This window comes from Notothenia rossii (assembly GCF_949606895.1).
Source record: "Notothenia rossii genome assembly, chromosome: 6".
NCBI classification, from domain to species: Eukaryota; Metazoa; Chordata; class Actinopteri; order Perciformes; family Nototheniidae; genus Notothenia; species Notothenia rossii.
In genome coordinates, this window is record NC_136909.1 from 60,758,053 (window position 1) to 60,775,353 (window position 17,301).

A 17,301-nucleotide genomic window follows, 5' to 3' on the forward strand; every position below is an offset into this window, starting at 1 on the left:
CTGCACATAGTCCTTAGCAATAGTCTGCTATCGAAAAAGAGCAGCCCACTTAATCAGAATCGGGTTTTCAACTAAGCTGCTTAATAAACCCAAATAATATGCATGTGGTGAGGTAGAGTACTGCTCGAGTCCCACGGTCTCCTTTTTTGATTTTAAGTTTTGAATTTTGATTCCCCCTCTGCCCCCCAGGTGGTGGGCCATAAGGAGGGTCTGGATGTCATGGAGCGGGCGGACCCCCTGTTCCTGCTCATCGGCCTGCCCACCATCCCCGTCATGCTGATCCTCGGCAAGATGATCCGCTGGGAGGACTACGTGCTGCGTCTGTGGAGGAAGTACTGCAACAAGCTGCAGATCCTCAACAGCATCTTCCCAGGTCCGCTCAAAGTAACACCGCCCCTTCACAGAGGACTGTAAACACACTGTAGCACCGCCCCTTCACAGAGGACAGTAAACACACTGTAGCACCGCCCCTTCACAGAGGACAGTAAACACACTGTAGCACCGCCCCTTCACAGAGGACAGTAAACACACTGTAGCACCGCCCCTTCACAGAGGACTGTAAACACACTGTAGCACCGCCCCTTCACAGAGGACAGTAAACACACTGTAGCACCGCCCCTTCACAGAGGACTGTAAACACACTGTAGCACCGCCCCTTCACAGAGGACTGTAAACACACTGTAGCACCGCCCCTTCACAGAGGACTGTAAACACACTGTAGCACTGCCCCTCCACAGAGGACAGTAAACACACTGTAGCACCGCCCCTTCACAGAGGACTGTAAACACACTGTAGCACCGCCCCTTCACAGAGGACTAAACACACTGTAGCACCGACCCTTCACAGAGGACTGTAAACACACTGTAGCACCGACCCTTCACAGAGGACAGTAAACACACTGTAGCACCGCCCCTTCACAGAGGACTGTAAACACACTGTGGCACCGCCCCTTCACAGAGGACTGTAGCACCGACCCTTTACAGAGGACAGTAAACACACTGTAGCACCGCCCCTTCACAGAGGACTGTAAACTCACTGTGGCACCGCCCCTTCACAGAGGACAGTAAACACACTGTAGCACCGCCCCTTCACAGAGGACAGTAAACACACTGTGGCACCGCCCCTTCACAGAGGACAGTAAACACACTGTAGCACCGCCCCTTCACAGAGGACTGTAAACTCACTGATGGATGTGAGGGTCTGCCTGAACACTGTTTAAGTGCATTGTTGATTGGTTAATAATATAAGTTGCTCTCTGTGTCTCTGCAGGGATTGGCTGCCCTGTCCCCCGTATCCCGGCGGAGGCCAGCCCCCTGGCGGACCACGTCTCTGCCACCCGCATCCTGTGTGGTGCGCTGGTCTTCCCCACCATCGCCACCATCGTGGGGAAGCTGATGTTCAGCAGCGTCAACTCCAACCTGCAGAGGACCATCCTGGTGGGTTCCAGCTGACACACACCTCCAGGGGGGGGGGGGGGGGGGGAGGAGAAACTGACAGAGTTACAGAACAGACCTTCAGTGTTGGAGGGGGGGTAAATTGGTAACAATGATCATTAATAAATTATCCCAGTTGAGCCGTTATCTCTCCTCATTACCTGGTGGTGCGGACAGACACCAGAGAGGCTCATGGGATACTACCCAACAATCTGTCCTCCTTCACTGAGGTACAGACTGAAGGCAAGATGCTTCTCCTATCAATGAACAACATGTATTAATGTGGTCACAAGGAAAACACAAGAACCATTTCAAATGATGCTGCTTTTGTTTTTACCTGACGACAGCAACCATGAACCCTTATGCTTTGAAGTGTGAGCCTTTATATTGCATTGACAGTATTGAATGACCTCCAGTGTGTAGAGACTGGACATTAGATGTATATATTATTAATAAGAGAGAGAAGAGAAGGGGATCATAATGTAAAGTGACTAAAAGCTCACAGATAAAAGTAAAGAACGCAGGTAAAGTACAATTACCTAAAAACTGTAATCCATTCCATTCATTGCATCTTTAAAACTACATGTAAGTAGTATAGCAGTATTTTTATAGTAAAAAAAGGATATCAAACCACTCCCGTCATCACTGACATGAACACCGTACAGCGCTCCAGATCTCAGGAACCTTATGAGCGTATCAGAAGGAAGCTGAAATATCCACATAATGATTCCAATTAGTCAAAACCTGAATGAATGTTTGTCAAACGTGTCAGTAGCTCACTCGGTAAGGACTTTGCTTGGGAACCGAAGGGTCGAGTCCCAATCAGACCAAAATCCATAGTGTAGCTGGAGAGGTGCCAGTCCATCCTGGGCTTTGCAGAAATTGTCCTTGAGCAAAGCACCAAACTCCCAACTGCTCATTGGCCCTGACACCTCTCCATTAGTGCATGTCTGTAGGTCCTGCTGGTGCACGTGGGAACTTCTGGCCTATAGTGTAACTGTATAACCACAGTGAAGACCTGAATCCCCCCTGGGATTAATAAAGTCATCTTGATCTTAATCAGGCAAACAAACTACCGTAATTTTCGGACTATAAGCCGCGCCTTTTTTCCCATTTTTCGACGCTGCGGCTAATCTATGGATTTTTACAGCTAACGGCCACTAGGGGACCTCCTAAATCTATGGATTTCACAGGTTACAGTCCACCACCTTTAACTCTATGGACTCTATGGCTGGTCCGCGCCCCCCACCTTTAAGCGGCGGGCTCCAGCAGGAAAAGCTGGAGGCCGGAAAAGAGTGAGACAGGTAGCACGCAAAAGTAAAAGTGGAACCGAGAGTGGTACGAGAGACAGAACGAGAGCAAGACAGACAGACATTACGAGAGCCAGACAGTTTGTCCCCGTACCACTGGTTGAAAACCAATGCTGTAGATCACTGCCGGTACGTGCGCTGGGAGCTCACCGTTTAAGTTTGAAAGTTGAAAAGTTTGTGTGTCTGAAACGCTATGTGATACAGTACAGTTTACACAGCACATGTTCTGTAGCTACTATTGCACTAAATGCTAACACTTGAATACGTTATGCAAATATGCAACTTGTTTGTTGAAATGTTAATAAATGGGAGCTTCCTCAAACAGCCATCTCTTTCCCGACAATCCCCTCTGTGCACGAACCCTTAAATATGATAATTAAACATTAAAACACCTGCGGTTTATAGTCCAATGCGGCTTATATATGTACACATCATTCAATTTAGCTGCTGTGGCTTATATTCAGGTGCGCCTTATAGTCCGAAAATTATGGTAATAGGAAACTCAACTCAATCAAATTATGTGTATATCTGCATCGTGATGTTTTCGCGCAAAAGAGAGCCTTTGCCTGGTGTGTGCTGTGAACGCACCATGACAGCTCTACATATGGATCATCACAGATACATGTTTTGTTGTAACATGTAAAAAGGTGTGATCAGAAAATACCCTAAGTGAGGCATCACTCGTCTTTATTCAGAGAGGCTGCCCCCCCCACAGGAAGCAGGGTGGAGAATCTCCACATTCACACTGACTCTGCCTCTGTCCCCCCCCCCCACAGGGAGGAATCGCCTTCGTGGCCATCAAGGGGGCGTTCAAGGTCTACTTCAAGCAGCAGCAGTACCAGAGACAAGCCCACCGCAAGATCCTCGACTTCCCCGAGCCGGAGGAGGCCTGAGGCAGTCGGACAAAACGGACTCGGGATCAGTGTCACCCCTCCTGGAGTGATGCTCAGTGCGAAGCCCCCCCACCCTCCGCCTCATGAATTCAAACTGTTGATGCTGAGGAAGAGAGGAGGATGAGACGAAGAGACATGGAAGCAGTCGGCGTGACTGTCAATAACTAATACTTATTGTAACATAACTGTATTTTAAAGATAGAGAAATGCGGGGCATGTGTAATTAAAGACTTTTATAATTATAATAAATTATTGTCTTATGATTATTTTGAAGAGATCCCTTTGCAATTGTGGAGGAATAAAATGTATGGACCAATGAGACGTGTTCATTCTGCAGAAGATATGTGTCCTGATGATGAACCCCTGCTTTATGTGGGGACTGTTTGACCTCCTCTCATGCCTTCATCATCTGCAGCTTCACAAACACTCAATGTTCTTTTTAAAGCTTCACAGCACTGCCCGTGTTTTGGTGAAGCCCGTTGCCATGACGCTGTCTCTAACAGATGGGTGGATATTAGACGCTTGTTGTCTTTGCAGAGACTTTTACAGCGACCGGATGTTGGAATGAAAGCATCTCTGAAGCTACGGAGGATTCATTTACTGAGATGTTGCTGAACTATTCAGTCTGAACTGATCCCAGGTCAGACTGAGGCTCTCAGGAAGTTACTATGAAGAAATGGAAACGGACACTATTCATTGAGAACGGCTGATGTCAGGACACCTACAGGAAATTAAAGCGTCGGTGCAACCAAATAAAAACAAGCCACATATTCTCCCTCTACAGATGTCTTTTCATGCCTCAATGCCTTTTCAAAGTTTCTATGGAAGCCTTGAGGCTCAAGAGAAGTGATATGAATATTTCTCTCCTGTGCTTAATATAAATGTTAAAAATCTTTCAAATGGGTGGGTAAAAAATATTTGCCAAGATAATATAAAGAGTAACTTTTGTTATTGGGTAAAAAGATAGGAATGTATTCAGTAAAAAAATAAAAGCTTTTAAAGGATGTCTACACTCATAGGGGAATATCAGTTCTGATTGGTCAGTGCTTTCGTTTGAATACTCCTACAAAATAAGAGCATTGAGAATATTAAAACCTGGACAAAGTGTGAAAATGTCTTAAATTAAATGAGCATAGCACAACAGTAAGTGGTTTAAATCATGTGATTAACTATTTCACTTTGTGCACAATCTGACCAGCTGCTGGAAACATCAGTGTGTGATGTACAGGCCTGTATATTTATTGTGCACACACACAAGTCCCCCTCCAGTCGATCCACCATCACTCTGCCAAAAGAGACTTCCTGTCTATGGTATCGGTTTCCAAGTGCATGAGTTGAGTTTGTTCTGAAATTCAAATAGGAATTCGGACTATTTTCTCTGAACTCAAAAAAATGCATTCCTATGTGGCCCTACAGCTCTTCCGTATTTTGTTGACTAATCATAAATGCAAAAGGTGATATTTGTTAATGATCAGGTTGAGAAGTGCTGGACAACATTGAAGAAGCTTTTGGAACAACAGGTACAAACATGACTTGAATAGTGATTTGAAAGACATTTGAAGGATAAAAGTGTTTTTATTTGTAATCAATCACTATTAAAACTGAATGTTAAAAAAAGAAGAAAACAGCATAGAGGTTCCCCTGAGGTTTCTGAATGACATCCTACTGTAAAATGCAATAAAATCCATGTGACCAGCTGACCTCCTCAAAAGGGTCCCAACATTTTATAAGCATTTCAAAACCTGCCAGGATTAAAAACAATCAAAAAGCAAAAGCATTGACTTGAGTGAAATCATGTCTTTGACAGTCCTTTCCTAGTTACATGGAAACATATGAGTCCAAAAGATAAAAGACGTGGTGCTACTGTTAAACTTCAACAACCCCAAACATCACTCCTCAAAGCAGCATGTCTGAAAAGAGAATTCAAATTAAACTCCTCCATGTTCCTCATTAAAAAGGGGTGTGGCCTTTTTTCATAGGTTGTTACTATTTCCTCTACACAGTGGTGTGTGTGTGTGTAGCTTCTCAAAGGTGACTGTGCGACCTCTATCTGAGCTACGTCGCCAACATGGGGATTCAAATTAAACACGTTTGTTTCTGATCGTCTCCTCTAGGCTGCAGCCGGACACACGTGCACACGCAGGCTCGGTGAGATGCTGGTCTTCCTGCGTGTAGCGCTGCCCCCCCCCCTCACAGTTTGGCAGCCATGAAGTTGATGTGAGGTTTGACCAGCGGGAAGAGGGGGAGGCTCCTTTTGAACTCTGTCATGTCCTGCACCAGGGTGGGCTGCAAGGGGGGGGGGGGGGGGGGGGGGCAGAGTGGAGGTGAAACATGTGTCAGTAGTTGATAAAATAAAAACAAAGTGGATATCATAAACAACACACATGTGTCTCCGGGGGCTTTACAGTACACAGCCCCCTCTTTCCCGAGACCCTCGCAGTGACAGGTCACATATACCTGAGTAATTCCAAAAAAGTGTGTTTGTAATTTAGAAAAAGAAATGGAATTTCTTGGTAGTTGAGGAAAAGAATCAATGTATCAGTAGTTGATAAAAAATAAAGTAAATATGTGTTTTATATATATATTTATATATATATATGATCTGTGGTACAGCTGCTTTGCTGACTTTGCTGTGGTGTTGCTATAGAGATAGCGGAGCCGCTGTCGTTGTGGACAGCTCTGTTACAGAGTGCTGCACTGAAAGGTCAAATTATTTACACTTTGACCTCGATTGCTGCTGACCTCTTGACGCATAACCAATCAGATGACAGCTGTATGAGGTGTCGTAAGATAGGAGGTAAGGTAACCATAGTAACAAAATGTAGCTAGCTGTACGGCCAATCTCGCAGTGAGCAAATCCTGGATCATGTGAATGCAGCTTTGATCAGCTTGAATATGATTCAGTAGTTTTCAGGTTAAAGGTAGAAGCGTTGTTAAACGTGAGGTTACCTGAGGCAAGGAGGGGGCGGGGGCCAGGTTGACATCGTTCTGAGCCGGGAACTCCCCCACGATGGGACCTGAGAACACACAGAGACGGGTCAGAGCCACACAGGAGGAACACACAGAGGGTCTGAATGAAGGGACAGCAGCAGTACTCACAGGAGTCCATCTCTCTGGAGAGGACGTGCACAGAGACCTTGTGTCTCTTCGGGGCGTCCACCGTCAGACTCTCCTGCAGGGACAGGGAGGGGGGGGGGGGGGGGGGGGACAGTCAGTGGTTTTCCAATCAGGATACTTAATATATGGGGTTTTGTGATAGTTGCCCCATTTTAGAATGAAATAAAATATTGCAAAAATGAAATAAATATGTATAAAAATAAGTTAAAGATAAATAAAATATAGAAATTATATATATATATATATATATAAAATTCAAAATGTGGACATTCTGCTAGAACTACTACAGTAACTAACCCCTGTGCCTTACTAAGGAAATCTTTTCAGTCACATACTTGACTCTTTTATTACCAGAATCTATTCATATTTAGTATCCATGATTGCTATTGAAATTAGTTTTCAGATTTAACTGAATGTAAAAACGTTTTAAATCAAAGCATCAGGGCTAAATGCCCAAATTAGTTTTGAGGTGAAACCCCCCGCTGTGTATATTTAAAAGTTTCATAATATTCTGTCACTTACACTGATAAACAAACATCATAAATAATCATGATGGCAGTATTATTATTATGTTCACTCTACATGGCAGGATTGCGATGGTGGTAATCTGATGTAGGAAAAGGTGTGCATTTGTTGCGATATAAGATGTATTGCAATATAAATGCAACTATTAGTAAATGTGACCCCAGCTGCCACCTCGCCCGAATCCCAATGGAACCCCTGGGAGTGACTCATCACTTTGTTAAACCTCTGGATGACTGTTTCTCACAGTGGTCGGGTGGAGATTGAGCTACATGATCAGCGCCTCCATGAGGATTAGAGGGTTTGGCTCCCAGACACAACGGTGACTCCCAACAATGACAAATAAATACATACAAATAAAAAGCCTGTCTGTGAGGCAGCCTGTGCATCATTAGAGATGCAGGGGGGGTGCATGCTCCTGAGAGATAACAGCTCCTCAGTCTGCTACCCTGAGAGAGAGCCGTCAGTGTGCAGCCCCTCCCCCCAGCCTCCTCACAGCAGTGGGCTGGAGGAGATGAAACCTGGGGGGGCAGACTGATCGTCTGTCTGTCTGTCTGTCTGTCTGTCTGTCTGTCTGTCTGTCTGTCTGTCTGTCTGTCTGTCTGTCTGTCTGTCTGTCTGTCTGTCTGTCTGTCTGTCTGTCTGTCTGTCTGTCTGTCTGTCTGTCTGTCTGTCTGTCTGTCTGTCTGTCTGTCTGTCTGTCTGTCTGTCTGTCTGTCTGTCTGTCTGTCTGTCTGTCTGTCTGTCTGTCTGTCTGTCTGTCTGTCTGTCTGTCTGTCTGTCTGTCTGTCTGTCTGTCTGTCTGTCTGTCTGTCTGTCTGTCTGTCTGTCTGTCTGTCTGTCTGTCTGTCTGTCTGTCTGTCTGTCTGTCTGTCTGTCTGTCTGTCTGTCTGTCTGTCTGTCTGTCTGTCTGTCTGTCTGTCTGTCTGTCTGTCTGTCTGTCTGTCTGTCTGTCTGTCTGTCTGTCTGTCTGTCTGTCTGTCTGTCTGTCTGTCTGTCTGTCTGTCTGTCTGTCTGTCTGTCTGTCTGTCTGTCTGTCTGTCTGTCTGTCTGTCTGTCTGTCTGTCTGTCTGTCTGTCTGTCTGTCTGTCTGTCTGTCTGTCTGTCTGTCTGTCTGTCTGTCTGTCTGTCTGTCTGTCTGTCTGTCTGTCTGTCTGTCTGTCTGTCTGTCTGTCTGTCTGTCTGTCTGTCTGTCTGTCTGTCTGTCTGTCTGTCTGTCTGTCTGTCTGTCTGTCTGTCTGTCTGTCTGTCTGTCTGTCTGTCTGTCTGTCTGTCTGTCTGTCTGTCTGTCTGTCTGTCTGTCTGTCTGTCTGTCTGTCTGTCTGTCTGTCTGTCTGTCTGTCTGTCTGTCTGTCTGTCTGTCTGTCTGTCTGTCTGTCTGTCTGTCTGTCTGTCTGTCTGTCTGTCTGTCTGTCTGTCTGTCTGTCTGTCTGTCTGTCTGTCTGTCTGTCTGTCTGTCTGTCTGTCTGTCTGTCTGTCTGTCTGTCTGTCTGTCTGTCTGTCTGTCTGTCTGTCTGTCTGTCTGTCTGTCTGTCTGTCTGTCTGTCTGTCTGTCTGTCTGTCTGTCTGTCTGTCTGTCTGTCTGTCTGTCTGTCTGTCTGTCTGTCTGTCTGTCTGTCTGTCTGTCTGTCTGTCTGTCTGTCTGTCTGTCTGTCTGTCTGTCTGTCTGTCTGTCTGTCTGTCTGTCTGTCTGTCTGTCTGTCTGTCTGTCTGTCTGTCTGTCTGTCTGTCTGTCTGTCTGTCTGTCTGTCTGTCTGTCTGTCTGTCTGTCTGTCTGTCTGTCTGTCTGTCTGTCTGTCTGTCTGTCTGTCTGTCTGTCTGTCTGTCTGTCTGTCTGTCTGTCTGTCTGTCTGTCTGTCTGTCTGTCTGTCTGTCTGTCTGTCTGTCTGTCTGTCTGTCTGTCACACACAGGATGTGCTCAGGCTGTTTATCGGACAGACAGCGCTCTGTCATCAGAAGTGATTCTGTTCCACACACCTGGGCTCAGTCAGCGGTGCACTGACTGTGGTTGCATTCAGATCATTTGTGGAAGTCAGGCCACGCCCGGCTCCCCCTTTCAAAATCTGTTTCTCTTATTTGTTCATTTTTAGGCCACTAATGCCATCCATCCATTCATCCATTCACCGCCACCCCTTATGGGAGAGTCGGCTCATGGAGGAAGCAGTACCCTTATTGCAATCCTTAAAACAACAGCAGCACCAGCTAACCAATTATATATGGATCAAATGTAATCGATGTTTGTGCCGGGAGAGGTTTTGGTGCTGAAAAGACTAATTGGAGTCAGGGTGTCATTTATAATTTGATCTGCAGCAGAAACCAGAGCATTGTGACTAGAGGAGGACGGGGAGAGAGAGAGAAACATTTTAAATGATGGCGTTGGAGCCTGGTTTCTGTACGGAGGTGTGTGTGGATGAGGAATGGAGATGTGAAGATGTAAAAGTGTCATGAACTCCAACCTCAAACAAATCATACATATTATTCAGACATGTATCGACTAAGGAGCACATACTATATAGTATTGTCCCAACCAAGTCACACCGGAATGAAGAGAACTGATCCCAGCTACACATGCACGAGAAAAACAATGATTAATATCTGATTTGGTGCAATTTATTCTTGCATGTTAAATGTGGCCGTATAAAGTTATCCAGCTCTAACGGAAATGTAGATTTCCAGTTGTGGTGAAAAGAACAAATATCATAAACAAATATCACATTTGAAATTCCATATCCAAGGTAGAGAATCAACTTTGGTCCTCAAATAATAATATTAACAACAACATTATATGTTGTTATTCTGCATTTATCTGCAAAATCATACTGACTAAATAATGTCCAGTCAATCCCAAACTAAAAGTACTATTTTTAAACCAAAGTGATGAAAACGATGCACGATTGACTAGCCCCAGCCTCTAAGCAGAGGCCCTATCGGCAGCCGTGTCGCTGCTCGCCCTATCGGCAGCCGGGTCGCAGCTCGCCCTATCGGCAGCCGGGTCGCAGCTCGCCCTATCGGCAGCCGTGTCGCAGCTCGCCCTATCGGCAGCCGTGTCGCAGCTCGCCCTATCGGCAGCCGGGTCGCAGCTCGCCCTATCGGCAGCCGGGTCGCAGCTCGCCCTATCGGCAGCCGTGTCGCAGCTCGCCCTATCGGCAGCCGCGTCGCAGGTCGCCCTCTCCTCACAGAACTGTTAATGTAACATTCATTAGTAAACACAGCCGTTTAGCGCTGATTGATAGACCTGGGAAATGTTCCATGTCATAAATGCTGCTGTAATTCATGGCTGCGGCTCTTAACGAGGCCCCTGCTGTCCACGGGGCCACAGAGCACGGAGCCATCACTCAGGGCTAAGCACACAGAGCCAGGCTGCTGCACCGGGGGGGCCGTCAGAGGAATATTACACTGCGTTAGTGCAGTAAATGATAAGCTGGAATTCTCAGGGCTGGGATTTGTTTGGTGTTTATGGTTTTAACGTCCACTAATTACAACATTCTCATTTCAGAGCTCCTTATTCAACAGGAAGCCATTAACTTACACTAACAACACCTTCATCACTCCACGTCTCCGTAGAGAGCCCCAGTGGAACATTACATAAACGTTCATTATACACCTTTAATTATATATTTTTGTAATAATATAAATCATCATACTTACTTCAAATGTTTATTCAAATATATGTATTTGATCTTGTCTTTTTATAGCAGATGCTTACTTTAACTACTCATGGTTATATGAATATATTTATTCAATTTATTTCAACATGGAGAAACTGTCAAGGAAAACTAAGGGTTGATAAATATTACAGCATAAATGTTATATATTGTAGTAATTGGACATTTTACTTAAACGTCTTACATGTATAGAATTGTTTTCCTTTTAAATTTCACATTTCTTCTTTTACTTTTAATGTTCTTTTATGTTCTTTCTTCATTTTCAAATAGAGCAACTGTCACAAAACCATACTTCCACATAGATTTATGAGAAGTGTTCTGACTAACAAACATGTATCCATTGTTAAAAGCTTACTGTCTGTCAGTGAGGGGGGGGGGGGGGGGACACTGACTGATCTAAAGCTGGAGTACTTACTCTGTAGAAGTGCATCACGTTCTCTTTCGTCAGCGTCTTCAGATAGGACACCTCGGTGTTATCTGAAACAGATCGTGAGTCAGGTTTCAAAAACACACTTTCAAAGTTCCTAATCCTCTATAACGATGCTACGGAAAGCTATTATGTGACATATTAGCGATGCACGTTTCGCCCGTCCATATTTCACTGCATTGCTTCCAGTGTGTCAAAAGATACATTTAAAATATTATGAATTGGCTATAATTCAGGAAGAAGGCCCACAGGACTATTAAATCACCCCGGCAACAAGCTGTCTCCCTTTCACTCATCTCCCTTATGCTGTCCACTGACATGTGTCTTAATGGTACCCTATACATACAGATGCCCTGCCTGCTGTGTTCATTTGCTAGTGGATATATCATAGACTTGATTATTTTCAACTTATTCACCACTAAATCAAAAGTGTCTCTTCTGCCATAAACAATTTGACCCCAATGCTTTTATATTTTACATTTAAAATAAGCATCTTTTTGCACAAAATGTTAAAGGACAGACTGACAGCAGCTCTCTGACACAGTTGGAGCACAGTCATGGCTTCGTTGTCGTTTGTGCTGTGCCCTTGGCATGAGCGTGTTAGCTGCCCTCCTCCCTCCCCCCCTCCTCACACACTAGTGTCAGTAATCAGCGCCCCCCCCCCCCCCCCCCGGCAGCCTTCCAGTGCTGCCATCACTGCGGGATTTAGGCAGATTACCAGTGAATCGGGCCCATTACAATCCATTAGGCCCTCAGGAGAGGCACTGCAGATTGTTCAGGCTGTAATCGATGGGCAGCTCTTAGCAGCATCCTGCCCCTTTTGAAGGAAATATTGATGGTTCTCAAGAAACGGTAACCCAAGCAACACAATCTCTTTATATGGCAATAGCTGATAGATCATAAAAACACTATTTTTGGATTGTTTTAGAAGAACTTTGACAGCTATTTCATTATACTTGGTGATATTAAATATTCTGCTCAGTGTCTCTCCTGGGACATGTCTCCATGCTCTAATGTTCAAAAAGCTCTTTATTGTCCTCATACTGCCTGTGCTGCAGCACCTCTTTTCACCCTCTGTCTGAAACCAGAGCCCAGTCTGCTCTGATTGGTTAGCTGGCCGGCTCTGTTGTGATTGGTCAACCGCTTAGAGGTGTCCCGCCCCTTAGCCTATCATGTACAATGTGTTGGAGCGCTAACCAATAGAAGCGTGAGCCATTGGACTCCTTTGTTACAGAAGTGAAGGGAACACGGGAAGTGTAGCCTCCACAGACCATTGACAAGCAACAAACCTATAGAAAGGGGAAACACCAAGAAGCACTCGCCTCTTTAAAGGTCAGAAGATGAATATAATTAGGAGTGAGCATTAGCCTCACCTCTGTCGAAGTTGTACTGCTGAGAGATGATCTCCCCCCAGTACTTGGCGCACTCCGCAGACAGCTTCTTGGGCTTGTCCAGGCGGCGGATGGCCAGGGCCTGGATGTGTTTCTGGAAGGCTTCGTCGGCCATCTCCTCCACAGACTTCTCCATGGTGCAGAGGAAGGCCTCCACCCGGCTCTCCAGGTAGTGGGGGGCCTTCTCCGACTGGATGATGAAGCGCAGGCCCTGCACTCCGTTAGCCCGCCGCGGCCCGCTGAACACAATGTAGCCTGGGGGAGGGGAACACCAGCAGTGTTCTTATCATACTAATGTTAGGCCCCTCCCTAGGATTACAACAGTACTACCAATGTGATTTATAGTCATTCTCAAAAGATGTGACAGCACACAAAAGACCAATCTCAGTAAGTGAAGTTTCTAGATCAAATGACAAAATACAGCTACAACATTCTCAAAGAAAAATGGCTGAATTCATATTTATAACATGGCAGCACAACTCATTTGGGTTTGGACAATATATGAAATAAAACATGCACAATTAGCACAAAAAGTATAAAGTCGAGCGCACCATCATGGTAGAGAAGTAAAAAATACAGGAATTATCATGTAGATTTTTCTAATATATAATTATAATGTTTATATCATGAAGTCACAATTATTCTGGTCAGGGTAATGGTGACATTAAGTTTTGTATATGGTCCCACTATAGCTCATATATTAAACAATACATATAAATACAATTTGTTCTAAATTGTCATCAGTTCAACATTTGATCCTATTAGGCATTCATTGGAAATTGTCATAATTAGCTTTTGAGTTCAAGAGTTCTGACAAATAACTAGTTTTTGAATACCTTGACCTTTATCCATCAAAATCTAATCAGCCAAGCGGACGTTTGAGCCAAATGTAAAGAAATTCCCTCGTACATACCTGAGATATCTTGTTCATAAGTACGGGGAAGATCTGATTTGTCACCGTGACCTTCAACCCCTATAATCTGATACGCTTTTCGTTGAGTTAAAGTAGAGGAGTGCCACATTTGAAAAACAAAAGGTCCTAAAAACAATCAGGTGTTGCCAGCTGCCATATGGATACACAAAGAAAGTGTTATGGAAGACTGTACACGCAATATGTTTCCCTTGGCCCTCTGAGACCCACCCAGCTGCTCTTTGGTCCTCAGGGTGTTGAAGCAGGGCTCAGAGATGATCTGACAGAAGAGCTCCAGCAGCATGTTGTCGTTGGTGCTCTGCATGTCCGTCTGATAGTAGATCTCGATGCCGCAGTTGTTGTGCACCTCGTTCCTCTGCTGGTAAACATACCAGCCGCCTGAGAGGAGCACAACACAGTTACTTTGAGACTGAACGCCGTAATACAACTGAAGGAGCAGACATGTATTTTGTATATCTGTATTTGATTCAAACTAGATTTTCCCTTGTCTACAACTAATACATTAAGCAATACACATAATGTAATCCTTTCTCAAATGTCATCAGCTCAATATTTATGTCCTATTAAGAGATGTGAAATTGTCATAATTAGCTATTGGATAAAGGTCACAAAACACATTTATTTTCTTCTTGATCTATCAAAATGTAATTATCCAAGCGGACATTTATTGCTTAATTTGAAGAAAATTTCCTAGAGGAATACCTAAGATACTAGGGTTGCACGATTTTGGGGAAAAAAAATCTAATTGCGATTTTTCTGACAAATATTGCGATTGCGATTTGCGATATTTGTTTTTAAGCGACCCAACGTAAGTTTATTGTAAAATGCGGCCATAACTCCGGCTAGGAAGGTCGTATCAACATGCTCCCGTCTCTAGCACCCCCGCAGCCCGAGCTACGAGTGAAAGAACTAAACTTACATGAAACTTCCGTTGGGTTGCTTTTAAAGTCAAGCTTCAGTTTAAGACTCACCCTGTAGATGTAAAACATGTGATGGAGCATTACTAGCCTGACTCAGATGGTGTGTTTCACCAAACCATCGAGGAAAGCTCCATTGGAAGCCATTTGGAAAAGGGCAGTCACTTTCAAAAATACTTGGCAGGTGATTGGATCAATCTGTCTATCACCTTCTATCATGGGCCACTTCTGATTGGTTAACAATGGCTGGTACATGTGGAGCACAGCACTTCTGATTGGTGTGGATGACTGACACACAAGAAGAAAAAAAAAAATTGTAAAAAAAAAATGTTTAAAAAAAACGCAGGCTTTGCGCTTTGAGAATCGCATCATTTAAAATCGCGATTTCGATTTAAAATCGATTAATCTTTCAGCCCTATAAGATACCACGCTCATAAGAATAGGATAGATTTGAGGTCAGTGTCCTTTAAACCCTTAAAATCTAATCAGTTGACTCACACATTGTGAAACATTAGTGCCGTATTTTAAAGTTTTTTAGTTTTTTTGGGCACAATAGGCTGAAATGTACAACTATTTGAATGCAAGACTTTTACTTGAACCAGAGTATTTCTACACAAATATATTCATTTTCCCAGCTGGATTCTACATCACATGTACAAGCTAAACCCAGCTGCAGTAGAATCTTTAACTATAATCCTCAATGATAAAAGTCGGATTAGCATAGAAACTAATATCACAAGCTTAGCTATACCCCTCTATGTATTCCATTTAAAAACATGAAACATTACAAAAAACTATTATTGCTGCTTGGAGTCAAACAAGTGATGAGCAGTTTTAATTGTCGACATCATGAGGCTTAGAGGAGTGGAAGTTCAGAGAGAGGACGGTGGTGACACTTTCCAGAAAGACGGAGACAGACTGAGCCCAACTGTTTTTTTTGCTGAGTGCTTCCAAATTGGTCTGCTCTAACCTTTCTTCCATAACTTTAAACATTGGAGAGGAGCCATCCTTTCTTGCAGGGGGAACATGGGTTCCTTTTAGCTTCAGTTAGTTTGAGTCCATTGATATCAAGCTCACTGTGAATGGAGTCTGGGGAATGTAGGTGCCTTTGTGTACATGCTGACGGGGCAGTTACGCTCAGGGAGAGTCACGTCCCTTTTTGTTAACATCTCCCCTAGCATTCTCAACACGTCAAAAGTTCTACTTGAAATATAGTCAAACATTTGGGAGAGAAACTCTTTGATTGACCAAAGCACCAATGTGTTGGCATGACTGGCTGCTTTGGCATTGCTAGGGTTGGGAAGGTTACTTCAAAATGCTATTTCGTTACAGTTATTAATTATCTGTTAAAAAAATGTAACAAGTAAGCAGGCTTGGGGGAAAACAGATTACATGCAACGGGATTACGTAATCATGATACAAAACAACTACTGTATTCCTTTACAGTTACATAAAAAAAACAATATTGCTGATACATTTAAAAAGTTAGTTTAACTCGGTGCTTAATGAATCCTTAATTAACCATATCAAATTACAGCCAGCATTTGCTACGGAAAACGTTAATATATTTGTCGTAAACTATTATATAGCAGGATCCAACATTTCTGATTACATTTGGATTAAATGGTGCTTTTAACAAAGATAAATGCCAAAGTGGATCGATTATTTGGAACTGTGAGCGCCTTCCTCTCCGTCCCCCCCTGCTCCACTGCTCTGTGTCTGGCAGGCTGGAGCCCGGTCTGGAAAACCCTCGCTGAGACACAGGAAGTCTCCAGGTGGCCCTGCAGCGCTCTGCTTTCCCTCTCCTCATCACTCCACTGCTCTAATGTAATCAGAGAGGCAGCGCAGGTGCTTGGCGCGTGCGTGCGTGCGTGTGTGTCTCTGAACTGAAGGTGTGATTGACATTTTCTCAATGACGTCAGTTTCCAGCAAGTGTTCCTCTGAAGGAAATGAGGGATGTCCAATTGAATTAAGTCGTAACAAGCACATGAAGGCGTCACTGATGACGAGGGCAAGAGCGCCGGGGATGGAATATTTTGCATTGTTGCCGTGGAGACAGGCATAACAAGTAAATGATGATCAAGAGACCTGTGTGTGTCATTTTACTTTAGTATAAGTGATAATACCACAGTTTAGGATATTCTGTATGTAGGATATATATAACATTATGTTGTTTTTTTGTAGAAACGCACAATTTATTGTAAAATGAATCTGAACGTTTTGATCCGTCATGATTATAAAGTAAGGCAATAAAAAAGAATTAACCCCATTATCCGAGTTTAAAAAACAAAATGTGTTGAGTCCTACATAGTTTACAAGGAAATTATGAAAACGAACAAATTGAAATGTTAACAAAAATGACATCTAGGCAAGTGCTGATACACAAAAAGACCCCCTCTGAGGTTAGGAGTAATGGAATGTTGGTGGTTCTAGTGTTAAAGAACCCAACGTAAACATACTTTTCAGTTTATGATTAATGACCTTATTGAGGCATTAATATGTAAGTCATTTGAAATGTGCAGACGCTAAAGGTGGAGTGACCTATAATACATTTTTCTAAATAATATGAATCTCGTAACAGAGTTTGTAAATAAATGTAAGGGATACAAAAATTACAATAAAGGAAGATTAGTAAAGTATTTTGCGGTATAAATAAAAATACTTCAAATGAATTACTATTTGAGTAATTGGACTC

General features: G+C 43.8%; 2 protein-coding genes across 2 annotated transcripts in view; one reads left to right on the forward strand and one right to left on the reverse strand.

Moving 5' to 3' along the window:
* marchf5 (membrane-associated ring finger (C3HC4) 5) overlaps positions 1 to 4,417 on the forward strand; it is a 44,627-nt gene extending 40,210 nt beyond the window's left edge. The window contains exons 4-6 of the mRNA XM_079691022.1: positions 190 to 373; positions 1,270 to 1,436; positions 3,520 to 4,417. Of these exons, the coding sequence (XP_079547148.1) occupies positions 190 to 373; positions 1,270 to 1,436; positions 3,520 to 3,636 (468 nt within the window). The 3' untranslated portion in view covers positions 3,637 to 4,417. The remainder of the gene's footprint in view (positions 1 to 189; positions 374 to 1,269; positions 1,437 to 3,519) is intronic.
* Positions 4,418 to 5,191: 774 nt separating this feature from the next.
* ide (insulin-degrading enzyme) overlaps positions 5,192 to 17,301 on the reverse strand; it is a 43,750-nt gene continuing 31,640 nt past the window's right edge. The window contains exons 20-25 of the mRNA XM_079690988.1: positions 13,900 to 14,067; positions 12,741 to 13,013; positions 11,356 to 11,417; positions 6,736 to 6,808; positions 6,586 to 6,653; positions 5,192 to 5,922 (exon numbers count right to left, since the gene is read on the reverse strand). Of these exons, the coding sequence (XP_079547114.1) occupies positions 5,827 to 5,922; positions 6,586 to 6,653; positions 6,736 to 6,808; positions 11,356 to 11,417; positions 12,741 to 13,013; positions 13,900 to 14,067 (740 nt within the window). The 3' untranslated portion in view covers positions 5,192 to 5,826. The remainder of the gene's footprint in view (positions 5,923 to 6,585; positions 6,654 to 6,735; positions 6,809 to 11,355; positions 11,418 to 12,740; positions 13,014 to 13,899; positions 14,068 to 17,301) is intronic.